This window comes from Centruroides sculpturatus, unplaced genomic scaffold (assembly GCF_000671375.1).
Source record: "Centruroides sculpturatus isolate CEXI.00-Female unplaced genomic scaffold, Cexi_2.0 scaffold106, whole genome shotgun sequence".
Lineage (NCBI taxonomy): Eukaryota > Metazoa > Arthropoda > Arachnida > Scorpiones > Buthidae > Centruroides > Centruroides sculpturatus.
The window spans coordinates 259404-272930 of NW_019384517.1; the positions used below are offsets into that span (position 1 = coordinate 259404).

Sequence of the window (13527 nt, forward strand, 5' to 3'; positions counted from 1 at the left end):
ATAAAATTGTGTATATAAATTGAAGAAACTTACAGCGGAAGTTTAACTATTTATATGCATCACTTCAGAATGCATCGATTATTATCAACGCATGACTAACGATGGTTTTCAATAAACTAAAATATTTATTGATATACAAGTGAAAATCTGTTGACAGTTCTTTATTCTGCTTAATAGTTTGACAGGCATCTTAGTGAAAACGTGAATAAAGGATATAAAAATAAACCAAACATTCCTGTAAACACTAACACAGTATATGTATATTTATTTTGCATGTTTATTTTGAATGTAAAAATTATTATATTTTATGTAAGACTGTGTAAACACTTCGAATAATTTCGGGTATAATAATAAAATCACGTCAAATAACTGTATTGAAAAACTATTTAAATATATATTTTTCAGTAGTCTAAAAGTAAAGAATATCGATTATATCGACTTTCATCTGTCAAAAATAATTTATAGTTAAAAATACAGGCAACAGTAAAGTAAATACAAAGGAAGAATCTGGTAATAAAAAAAATAGGAAAAGCAAGAAAAAAGTGTTAGAAAACGAAAAATATATCAAATAGAATAATAATAACTTATAAGTTTTATTTTGCAAAAAGAAAAGTTGCATTTAATATATTTAAAAATCAGAAATATTTTAAAACGGTTACTTATAACTTGTATAAAAATTAATAAAAATTCTAATATTAGTTTTTTAAGTTAATCTCATTTTATCTAAAATTGCATTCATTTTTTATACAGCATTACGTATTAAAATTGGCAAAATAAATTTATAACAACAACTTTATATTTAATAATAAATAAATAAATAAATATTTTAGTCAAAAAATTATTTAATTTTACGCAGTAAAACTTATAGCAGATTACTTTTTCCGAAAACAAAACATTTCCTTATATAAAAGTAAATACAGTATATAAAATAATTCATATTTTGTTTACATCCTATTCCAATACTGAAATAAAGCAATAGATATTAAATTTATTGATTTCTGGTATAAGCTTAAGTACACTAATTGTAATTTGTCTTTTCGTACTCAAAAGAAAAATAAGAATAATTAATATAACAATAAACAATAGAAATTTGTATCATATGATATTTGCATTTAATTATTTTATCTATGTATTGTAAATCATGTATATTATTATAATATAATAAAATTCTGTATTAAAGATCTATTATTGTTGGTTTAAATACAAAATTATATCGGATGTAAAAAGTAATCCCTTGCATATTCTAAAAAGTTATTTCTTATAACTTTGACAATTATTTTCTAAACAGCTTATCAAGAATTCATTATTTATTTAGTATTTTTATGATTTATTCATTCATTCATTTGAAAATTAGATTTTTTAAGTTTTATAGAAAATAATAATAAAAAACATTTAAAAAATAAATAAGAAGTTATCATCTACAAAATGATTAATAAAAACGGTTTTTGAATTATCCAGATTTTTAATGTTTCTGTATAATTATGTCCTTAATATAGCCTAATTCGCAAATACAGAGTGGGACACGAAAAAGTAGCCTCTATTCATACCTTAGCAGAAACTCGGAATAATGCAGTAATAAAAACAAGAGCGAACTGCTGGTATCGTTGTCATAGATGTTGGAATTGCACAGCTGCGCATATCGAATCATGTTTAAAAACACCAGGCGTAATATAATGATATCGATGGAGGCTATTGCCTAGCTGATGATTCCTGTATTGTGTGCATGCAAATTTGTACCATAACGAACACCAATGTTCCACTCAACTCCGGACTCGAACCGACCAGGACTGTGTTTTACCATTTTTAGTCCATTTTTTAAAATTGATTTAACATTGGATAATTTTTAAGAAATGAAATCATATTCGCCTCTGCGCGTTTGTTGACTGTCGAATTTCTTCAACATAGAGACACTTATGACTTGCAAAACTGGCTCAAACTAATTCTCCATTTCTGGAATGATAAATTGTCTATGATCGATTGGTGACCTTTCTTCTGTGATCCTACCTACCGTTTCAGTATTTTAGTGCTTGTTAACTTTCTACTGTTTTTTCTTTTTCTTTATTTGTACTATTCATCAAATCTCTGGGACTTTGTCCGTTTGTTTAGCTTAAGCTCAGAAATTCACCAGCTGCACATTTATTTCCTAAGGGAATGTCTTAATAGAAGAGTAAGGATTTCGAGCAATAATCTCCCTATGAATCGAATAAAAAGGAAGAAAATAATTTTTCTAAAATACTAATAACGTCGATCAATAAACTATAAACAAAAAGATGAAAAAAATTTTTTTTTTCCAATGAGCTTTTAATAAATAGTTACAATTCTTTTTATGAAATTTGTTTAAGTATTGATATTTACATGTAATCATACAATTGTTTTTACCTTATAGCTATCAAAAAGGATATTGAAATTTCAAAACTTATTCCTCAGAAAATTTATGATAGAATTATATTTGGCTTGGAGTTACAAAGTATTTCACTTTCATTATATGAAGGAATTTCAGATCTGGTAAGAAACTTAAATGAGTCATACAACTGGAAATAATTTATTTTATTGAATTTAAATGTATTGCTAAAAAAATCAGTGTAAATTTAATGAATTGTTTTAAGCAAAATTTCAGTTGGAATGTGGTTGTTATAGAAACACACATTCCATAAAGAAAAACGATCCATATAATGCTATACATGTAAAGATATAAGATACTACAAGGTTTCTTGTTAGAGGGGATAGGTTGGAATGCCTAAAAAATCAATTTTGAATATAATTTAAAATTATTAGTTTGTTCGGAAAGTAAGTTTTTTTTACCACTAGTTGTATTCTAAACCGTATTATCATTATATATTTTGACAGCTAGCATTTTAAGGCTTATTTGTAAAAAATTTTCTGTAAATTTGTGCAATTGTTTATTTTTTGTGTTTCATCAAATATGGAAGATCGAAAGCAGCATTTTCGACATATTTTGCTCTTTTATTACCGAAAAGGTAAGAATGCTGTTCAAGTGAGAAAAAAATTGTGTGATGTGTATGGAGAAGATGTATTGACAGAACGACAGTGCCAAAACTGGTTTACAAAATTTCGTTCTCGCAATTTCAGTATTGAAGATGCACCACGTTATGGATGGCCAATTGAAGCCAATGAAAACAAAATAAAAATACCGATTGAAGCAAACTGTGGAATAACAACACATGAAATTACTAATAGATTAAATTTGTCAAATTGAACTGTTTATGAGTACTTGAAACAAATTGGTTTCGTTTCAAAGCTTGATATATGAATTCCACGAGTTCTTAAAGAAAAATGCTCTATTTGGTGGGATATTAAGGAAATTTTTTTTTGGAGCTTTTACCAGACAGTTTAACAATTAATTCGAAAGTGTACTGCAATCGAGTAAACAAATTGAGTAATATCAGCAAACAGAAAAGACGGCCAGAATTGATCAACAAAACAGGTGTAGTGTTTTACCACGATGATGTCAAATTTCACACAAGTTTGGTAACTCATCAGAAACTGTTATAACTTAGATGGGATGTGCTATCACACCAACCATATTCGCTAGANTACATAAAGTATTAATAAGAAAAATTATTGGATTGTTATCACTTTCAGTCCTTCTATAATAATTCATATAACAGTTTTATTTTTATATTAGCTGTTACCTGCGACTTTGCCCGCGCGGATTTTGCAAGCGAACACCATTTATATTCAGTATTTCAACAACCATAGTAATTGTTATATAACATCTACTGCTGAGAATCAAACAAACTGTTTTCAATTTGATCAACTTTCTGGAACGTTTACAATCATTCTATAATTGAACCAATATGCAATAACAAATTTGAATTTAAAACAGTTCAAACATTTGGTTAAAAAATCAAAATATATAAAAATATTTATAACAATGTCTGAAATGTTGTCAATTTAATACACCTAAGCACTCAATGAAGACTAAATGTTGTTGAAAACAAAAAATCACATCTAAAATAATACAGTAGAAGCCATTTTTCTGGTAAGCTTTAATGCTCTCTCTCTCCCCCTTGCGGTGAAATTTCGAAAAATCCCTTCTTAGTGTGCATTCGCATGGAATAGCCTACTAAATTGCAGTTAAAAACAAAAAATTGCATCTAAAATAGTACAGTAGAAGCCTTTTTTCTGGTTAAGCCTCTCCCCCTGCGGGGGAATTTCGAAAAATTCCTTCTTAGTGTGCATTTTAATGACGTACTCTAACTGTGTACCAAATTTTACCTCTTTAGGTTCAGTAGTTTGCCCTGGGCAATGATGAATCAATCAGTCACCCAGTCAGTCAATCAGTCAGGACAAGTAATTATATATATTTAGATTGTTTAATTCTGCTACAAGTGTTGCTGTATTTTTGCAGATTTACCAACACTTTGCATATAACTGGGAAAGACTAGCATGCTGGAAACCCAGTGTTACTATCATGCAGGTTAAACTGTAACAAAAAAAACTTAATTGGATCTAACAAAACTAGTTGTTAATTAAATGTTAAAGAAAACATTTGTTTGATTACAATAAAGTAATAGCATTGTAATTTGACAGACTTACAGCCAGGAAGAGTTTTTGTTTACAGTGCAATAAAACAGTTAGTGAGTTATTGGCATTAGTATTAATAGTAGTAGTAAGGGTAATTCTATCCCAACCTCAAAATATAACACATTTCTCTTAAATTTCACAAAAAAGGGATGTTCGTTTGTGTAAATTGAGATAATTTACAGCGAGTTTGTGAAATTTCATATGATTTATTTTTGCATTTTTGGATCAAATTATAATATAATAAGCATAAAAAAAGCACTTTCATCATTCCACAAGTGTTTTATATTGTTAGAAAGAAGACAAAATGCAGAAATTAAACATAGTTGTAGTTTTTGATATAATGCTGGCAGTTTCACAATTTTACAATTAAAACTATGAGACACCATGTGACATAAATTGTTTTTTCCATGCATCCTCTGCAGAGGGATGTATAACCTCACTTAAATAGGCATGCTGGCATTAGCTTGGTATAAATAGCATTCCAGTTTTTATCATTCAGAAATACATGATTTTATGGTCTCCCCTGGATAGACTGACATGCATTGACAATCCATGGATATATGGTACAAGGATGTTCTATATCATTATATATTATTAATATTCCTGCAACTTCATAAATTTTAATACAGTGGTACCTCAGTATACATCTGCTTTAGAATACATTCAATTCAGAATACGTCCTGTTTGGACGAAACAAATTTTGCTCGGTACATGACTTAATTCAATTATACACACCATCTATGAACAAGTAGCATGAGTATCAGTACTAAACCAGACTAGATGTTTGCAGTGCCACAGTTTATAACTTTGTTAAATTTCCTCTGATTTTAATTTGTAAGTAAAATTTTATTATTTTTATTAACTATGAATAGCAAAAATGTAAATGAAAAGCAACAGAAAACTAAAAAAATGACTAGAATCACAATGGAACTGAAAAAAGAGATTATTGAGAAATATGAAGGTGGCATGCATGTTTGAGATTTAACTGTTGCATACCGTATTCCGAGAATGATGATATTGACAATCGTGAAAAATGAAGACATTATTAAATCTGCTAACATTGCGAAAGGGGTTAAATCAATTTCTAAACAGAGATCAAAGACATTAGATCATGTCGAGAAATTGCTTTTGCTTTGGATAACTGAAAAACAGTGTGCTGGTGACAGCGTATCAGAAGCAATTATTTGCGAGAAAGCTAAAAAGATACATGCTGATCTGATGAAAAATCAAGCAGGAACTAGCCAGGAAAGCGAGGTGTTTAAAGCCAGCCATTTGTTTTTACATGAGAACGGATTAATCATTTTTACATTACTTTATACGGAAAAGGTTGGTTTGGTATATGTCCTATTCAGTTTAAGTCCAAACATCAGGAACGGATTAAGGTCATATACCGAGGTTCCACTGTATATGTAATAATAAATTCAAAGACAAGTTATTTTTAAAATTGTTTTAATAGAAAAAATTAAGTTTTCCATTCAAAAGTTTGAAAAGATTTTAAGAGAAAAATACTATTGTATGTCTAAAATTTTTTTCAAATCTGAGACAATCTTCATGATTATTATTAATAATAATTTAAGTAAAAATTAATTTCTAAAAATACAAAATATGCTTTTGCTGTTTTTAGAGCAATAATAGAATATCAAAATGAAAGCATTTCTGCTGAATGCTTATTACTGGAACCTCTAACATTTACTTTAAGTGTGCTTCGAAATCTTGCATTTAATTGGCATAAAGATAAACCAGAAATTGATGTGTCTGGGAAACTGAAAGCTGTAACTGTAAGTATTTTATTATTAAATTACATACTTTTTATAATTGTTTGAATTTATTGAATTTCAGCCATTTCATCTAAATTTCAAAAATCTTTTAAAATTTAATTGTCAAGTAGTCAGAATTTTTATCAAATGTAATTTGTAATTTAAAATATTTCATTATAGACCAAGATCAAAAGTCATGAAATTCAAATAAAATTTTTAAATTTTAATAGCAGCCATATTTTTAGCAATGTAATTTATATTCAACTTTATAATTATATAAATTAAGTTATAATATAAGGAGGAGAAATGAATTAAATCTAATAAACCAAAACCAAGTGTAATCTATAGCATAAGTGTTATACTTATCAAGACATCACTTGATTTCTAATGTCTTGATGTCTTTAAGATATTGTTTAAGGTGTGTATACTGTATATGTGTGTATGTATATACACAAATCTTACATATATTATTGCACTACTAAGTGTGCAACAAATAGCTGCAAATGTGAAAATAACAAATGATGTGTAATTTGAAATTTCATAAAAGTATATCTTGTTGTAACAAGTGATGGTAGAGATTGATAATTTATTATGATTAATAAGCATAACACATAATTGAATTTGGTAATTTATAATTAATAATCAATATAAAGTATGAAATTTTACAGACCCACCAAAATCTGCTCATGACGTTTTTTTCTGACTTTTGCTGATCATCCCATGCCATTTCGCAAACTGGCCAGCCAAATCCCAAAATCAAGAAAAGATCGGACATTGGCCAGTCAATTTATAGCAACTTTGGCCATTTCTCGATTGGCTGGACTCTTCTCACTTTGGCCGATTTTGGGCTTTGGCCATANAATGGGGAATATCGCGCTTTTGACAATCGCTGCAAGTGTGTGGGCTAAATTTGGAGAATCCGTGCTTCTCGCATGGACAACTGTATGTGGCCAGCTCACGCGTCGGAAAACCTTCCGAGTTACCTGTACGCACAAGACGAAAAAACAAAAAATATCGTGTATCCACGAGCACTCCAATAAATAAATAGAATTGAAACGACACTTTGAAATGTTTTCCCGATGATAACGAATAATAATAATATATTTCAATAAAAATGATAAAATGAAAATTTAATTTTATTATAACGAGTTTGCTTGAATTTCATCACTTCTGAGATCGCAGCAATGCGCGACGGGTAAGCTAGTTTATTATAAAAATATTGTGTTTTTTTTCATGGAAAAAAAACAAACTTACTTTTCAAACAACCCAATAGTTGAGCCACCTTATTTTTATGACTATCTTAAACCATGAGGCCAATAATTCTGATTTTGTATTCAAGTTTTGGAACTGACTTTCCTTTTAAAAATTAGAAACAGACAGCAAGTTAACTGTATGCAATGATTTCATATTTGTTTCATTTTATTAACTCTGATTTTATTAATATTAATTTTAACTTTAGTTATTAAATTTTCATTAATAAAAAAGGAAAAAATTAATCTTATATTTTAAAATTACTGTTATATATTTCATTTCAATAATTTTTTTGTTTATTACAATGCTTTTTTTTTCTCATAAAGTTTTTGAATTATATGAATACTTGATATATTTGAATCTTTAAACTTTCCTTTTTTAATGTTCCATTTAAAACATTAACTTGTTTTTATGTCAGTTTACTTTAATAGAAATTTATATAAGAATGTTAAGATTGCATCCTGTTATACATTATTCTATTTGATGTTTTCTTGCAATAAATCCTAGTATAGTTTAAGGAGTTACTGCTTATTACACATTAATTAATTTTAGGATATTAAAGATTTTTAATTGTTTTTATTTACAGAATAAAGGTGTTACTAAACGAAATAATAAGAAAGCATTGTCTTATATTGAACTGAAAACTATTTCATTGTCTGGAAAAATTATGACTGATAATTCTCTTCAAGCAGAAATCCTGCTTATTGATTTTATTTTAGATGATACTAGATTTACAAGGAAGACAGGAGTTAAGAGGTAATATAAAATTATTTACTTATCTTGAAAAAATTAGGCTTTATTAAATTAAGCTATACAGTAATACCCCGACTTACGCTACCCCGATTTACACTATCCCGACTTACGCTACCCGGAGTTACGCAATTTTCAAATCTCGTCGATTCATCTTTTGTTTGAGTTCCACACAACTCTTGATTACTTACTCCCCCCACACTATTGTTTGGCTTACATGTTCGGACATGTCACACGGAATCGACATATAGCTACAATTTATTTTGTGTTATTTATTTCTGTGTTTGTTATATCTATGGAGACTTGAGAGACTCTACTATGTCATCTAAACGAAATAGAACTGATTCTTCTGCATCAAACAAGAAAAGAAAAACTTTATCTTTGGAATGTAAAGTTAACATTGTTAAAGACTTTGATACAAAAATGAAAATTTGTGAATTGGCAAAGAAGTTTGATCTACCGGAATTGACAATCAGAACAATTATAAAAGACAAAGAAAAAATTCTTAAAGCTGTAGAAAATGCTCAATCTTTAAATTCAAGCATCATTCATAAACGTCATGGTATTATCGATGAGATGGAAACTGTTAAAGGTGTGATAATCAAGTAAATGTGAAAAATTGTATAATAACATAATTTGTTATACATATGTATTATTTAAGAATAATTAAAATATATAGAAAAAATTATTTACAATGTCTTAGAGTTTTTCAATGCATTTTAACAACTTGCATTTTACAATAACAATATATTGAATCATAATTTTAACACTTTCCAAACTGGGCATTTATCCTTGTGTATGCCTATGCAGACTGGGGTGTTTTGGTTATTTTCAAAAATTCATAGAAAATGAACCAATAATATATAATATTTTGGGATTTGATTCTTTGTACTTTTGTTAACATGAAACAACTAACAGAATGATCATTAAAGGGAAGAAATGTTTGAAAATTAAGATAAAATATTTTGTCTATTTTAAAGAAGTCTGATATAATAGCATAAGATTTACATTGGAGCTTAAATCAGATTTTCTTTGGTTTTGGCATCAGAACTATGTATTTCTAACCTGGAATTATCATTTATTCTTAATTTATCCATTAAATTTACTTCCTACATTAGTATTGTATGAGTTTAACCCAATAAAATATTGTTTAAAATTGTGAACAAGCAAGACTCATTCACAGATTGGAAAGTGTTAAAATATTGAATTATCCGCCAAACATTTGCACTACAAAATGTAACACTTCTAAATTGCTTTTTGTAATTATGAAAATTAATATAAATAGGTAACTATTAGTCAAGAAGATTATGGTACAGTTATGAAAGTGTTAGCAGAAAACCTTGCAGAGAAGGGACTTGATATCCAGATTGTGCCATTATCAGAAATTTCACCATCTATCCCATCTTCAACAAAACCTGCTAAAGATGAATCTTCAGGTATATTAAAAATGCATGGATATTTTTTTAAAATAAAATTTAATAATAATATATTACCATTAGTCAAGAAGATTATGGTACAGTTATGAAAGTGTTAGCAGAAAACCTTGCAGAGAAGGGACTTGTAATAATTTAAGTAAAAATTAATTTCTAAAAATACAAAATATGCTTTTGCTGTTTTTAGAGCAATAATAGAATATCAAAATGAAAGCATTTCTGCTGAATGCTTATTACTGGAACCTCTAACATTTACTTTAAGTGTGCTTCGAAATCTTGCATTTAATTGGCATAAAGATAAACCAGAAATTGATGTGTCTGGGAAACTGAAAGCTGTAACTGTAAGTATTTTATTATTAAATTACATACTTTTTATAATTGTTTGAATTTATTGAATTTCAGCCATTTCATCTAAATTTCAAAAATCTTTTAAAATTTAATTGTCAAGTAGTCAGAATTTTTATCAAATGTAATTTGTAATTTAAAATATTTCATTATAGACCAAGATCAAAAGTCATGAAATTCAAATAAAATTTTTAAATTTTAATAGCAGCCATATTTTTAGCAATGTAATTTATATTCAACTTTATAATTATATAAATTAAGTTATAATATAAGGAGGAGAAATGAATTAAATCTAATAAACCAAAACCAAGTGTAATCTATAGCATAAGTGTTATACTTATCAAGACATCACTTGATTTCTAATGTCTTGATGTCTTTAAGATATTGTTTAAGGTGTGTATACTGTATATGTGTGTATGTATATACACAAATCTTACATATATTATTGCACTACTAAGTGTGCAACAAATAGCTGCAAATGTGAAAATAACAAATGATGTGTAATTTGAAATTTCATAAAAGTATATCTTGTTGTAACAAGTGATGGTAGAGATTGATAATTTATTATGATTAATAAGCATAACACATAATTGAATTTGGTAATTTATAATTAATAATCAATATAAAGTATGAAATTTTACAGACCCACCAAAATCTGCTCATGACGTTTTTTTCTGACTTTTGCTGATCATCCCATGCCATTTCGCAAACTGGCCAGCCAAATCCCAAAATCAAGAAAAGATCGGACATTGGCCAGTCAATTTATAGCAACTTTGGCCATTTCTCGATTGGCTGGACTCTTCTCACTTTGGCCGATTTTGGGCTTTGGCCATAACATATACATCACAATATGCTGTGTGATATGCTTGGAAACAGTAATACAATGAATCAGCTTGTGTAGTACTTCCTATTAGTAATTGTAAATGATCTACATTTGTAGTTCATATATCTACTTCATATTTAAAAAAATTACTCAAAAGTTACTCAAGAGGATATGTTTCAGGTTATTGAGTCTACTTTATACAGTACTGGTATTTACATTTTATACTAAAATATTTGTGTGAAAATAGAACAACAATGAAAATAAGCAAAGTTGCTCTGGAATTTCGTGATAAAAAAATTCCAAACTGCACAATGCCACTGAAACAGATAAAACAAATACTGAAAATGGAAGTGCTCCCTACTTTCTATTTTACTTGCATGATTTTTGAATTTTTTGCAAATGTGCTTCAAAGTTTTTGTAATATTAGTTGTATTAAATTATGTTATCTCACTAAAGATAATAAAGAACATCATTTGTTGTTGTGGAAATTTGGATTTCCACTACAACAAATGATGTGATTAAGTTATCACGGTATGGCTATAATTTGATTCAAGATGATTAAAACTAAAGTAACGCTTTTGAGAAGTGATCTTATAAAAATTTTCTTATCTNTACACAAATCTTACATATATTATTGCACTACTAAGTGTGCAACAAATAGCTGCAAATGTGAAAATAACAAATGATGTGTAATTTGAAATTTCATAAAAGTATATCTTGTTGTAACAAGTGATGGTAGAGATTGATAATTTATTATGATTAATAAGCATAACACATAATTGAATTTGGTAATTTATAATTAATAATCAATATAAAGTATGAAATTTTACAGACCCACCAAAATCTGCTCATGACGTTTTTTTCTGACTTTTGCTGATCATCCCATGCCATTTCGCAAACTGGCCAGCCAAATCCCAAAATCAAGAAAAGATCGGACATTGGCCAGTCAATTTATAGCAACTTTGGCCATTTCTCGATTGGCTGGACTCTTCTCACTTTGGCCGATTTTGGGCTTTGGCCATAACATATACATCACAATATGCTGTGTGATATGCTTGGAAACAGTAATACAATGAATCAGCTTGTGTAGTACTTCCTATTAGTAATTGTAAATGATCTACATTTGTAGTTCATATATCTACTTCATATTTAAAAAAATTACTCAAAAGTTACTCAAGAGGATATGTTTCAGGTTATTGAGTCTACTTTATACAGTACTGGTATTTACATTTTATACTAAAATATTTGTGTGAAAATAGAACAACAATGAAAATAAGCAAAGTTGCTCTGGAATTTCGTGATAAAAAAATTCCAAACTGCACAATGCCACTGAAACAGATAAAACAAATACTGAAAATGGAAGTGCTCCCTACTTTCTATTTTACTTGCATGATTTTTGAATTTTTTGCAAATGTGCTTCAAAGTTTTTGTAATATTAGTTGTATTAAATTATGTTATCTCACTAAAGATAATAAAGAACATCATTTGTTGTTGTGGAAATTTGGATTTCCACTACAACAAATGATGTGATTAAGTTATCACGGTATGGCTATAATTTGATTCAAGATGATTAAAACTAAAGTAACGCTTTTGAGAAGTGATCTTATAAAAATTTTCTTATCTGAGAAAGTGCATAACTAGTGCCTTTTCAAAACAAAAATTTCTGCATAATGTATTATTTAAGAATAATTAAAATATATAGAAAAAATTATTTACAATGTCTTAGAGTTTTTCAATGCATTTTAACAACTTGCATTTTACAATAACAATATATTGAATCATAATTTTAACACTTTCCAAACTGGGCATTTATCCTTGTGTATGCCTATGCAGACTGGGGTGTTTTGGTTATTTTCAAAAATTCATAGAAAATGAACCAATAATATATAATATTTTGGGATTTGATTCTTTGTACTTTTGTTAACATGAAACAACTAACAGAATGATCATTAAAGGGAAGAAATGTTTGAAAATTAAGATAAAATATTTTGTCTATTTTAAAGAAGTCTGATATAATAGCATAAGATTTACATTGGAGCTTAAATCAGATTTTCTTTGGTTTTGGCATCAGAACTATGTATTTCTAACCTGGAATTATCATTTATTCTTAATTTATCCATTAAATTTACTTCCTACATTAGTATTGTATGAGTTTAACCCAATAAAATATTGTTTAAAATTGTGAACAAGCAAGACTCATTCACAGATTGGAAAGTGTTAAAATATTGAATTATCCGCCAAACATTTGCACTACAAAATGTAACACTTCTAAATTGCTTTTTGTAATTATGAAAATTAATATAAATAGGTAACTATTAGTCAAGAAGATTATGGTACAGTTATGAAAGTGTTAGCAGAAAACCTTGCAGAGAAGGGACTTGATATCCAGATTGTGCCATTATCAGAAATTTCACCATCTATCCCATCTTCAACAAAACCTGCTAAAGATGAATCTTCAGGTATATTAAAAATGCATGGATATTTTTTTAAAATAAAATTTAATAATAATATATTACCATTAAACTTAATTTTTTTTTTTTTTATAGAAATGTAGCCAAGCTATTCTCTTGCTTGTAATGTTTTTATTATAGCTTGAAGTATAGGCATCTACATATAAAGT

General features: G+C 27.9%; 1 protein-coding gene across 1 annotated transcript in view; it reads left to right on the forward strand.

The window, feature by feature from the left end:
* Positions 1 to 13527, forward strand: part of LOC111622618 (vacuolar protein sorting-associated protein 13-like) — a 435263-nt gene that overhangs the window by 193345 nt on the left and 228391 nt on the right. Inside the window, exons 32-37 of the mRNA XM_023365028.1 lie at positions 6173 to 6326; positions 9592 to 9755; positions 9806 to 9835; positions 9927 to 10080; positions 13216 to 13379; positions 13454 to 13457. Of these exons, the coding sequence (XP_023220796.1) occupies positions 6173 to 6326; positions 9592 to 9755; positions 9806 to 9835; positions 9927 to 10080; positions 13216 to 13379; positions 13454 to 13457 (670 nt within the window). The remainder of the gene's footprint in view (positions 1 to 6172; positions 6327 to 9591; positions 9756 to 9805; positions 9836 to 9926; positions 10081 to 13215; positions 13380 to 13453; positions 13458 to 13527) is intronic.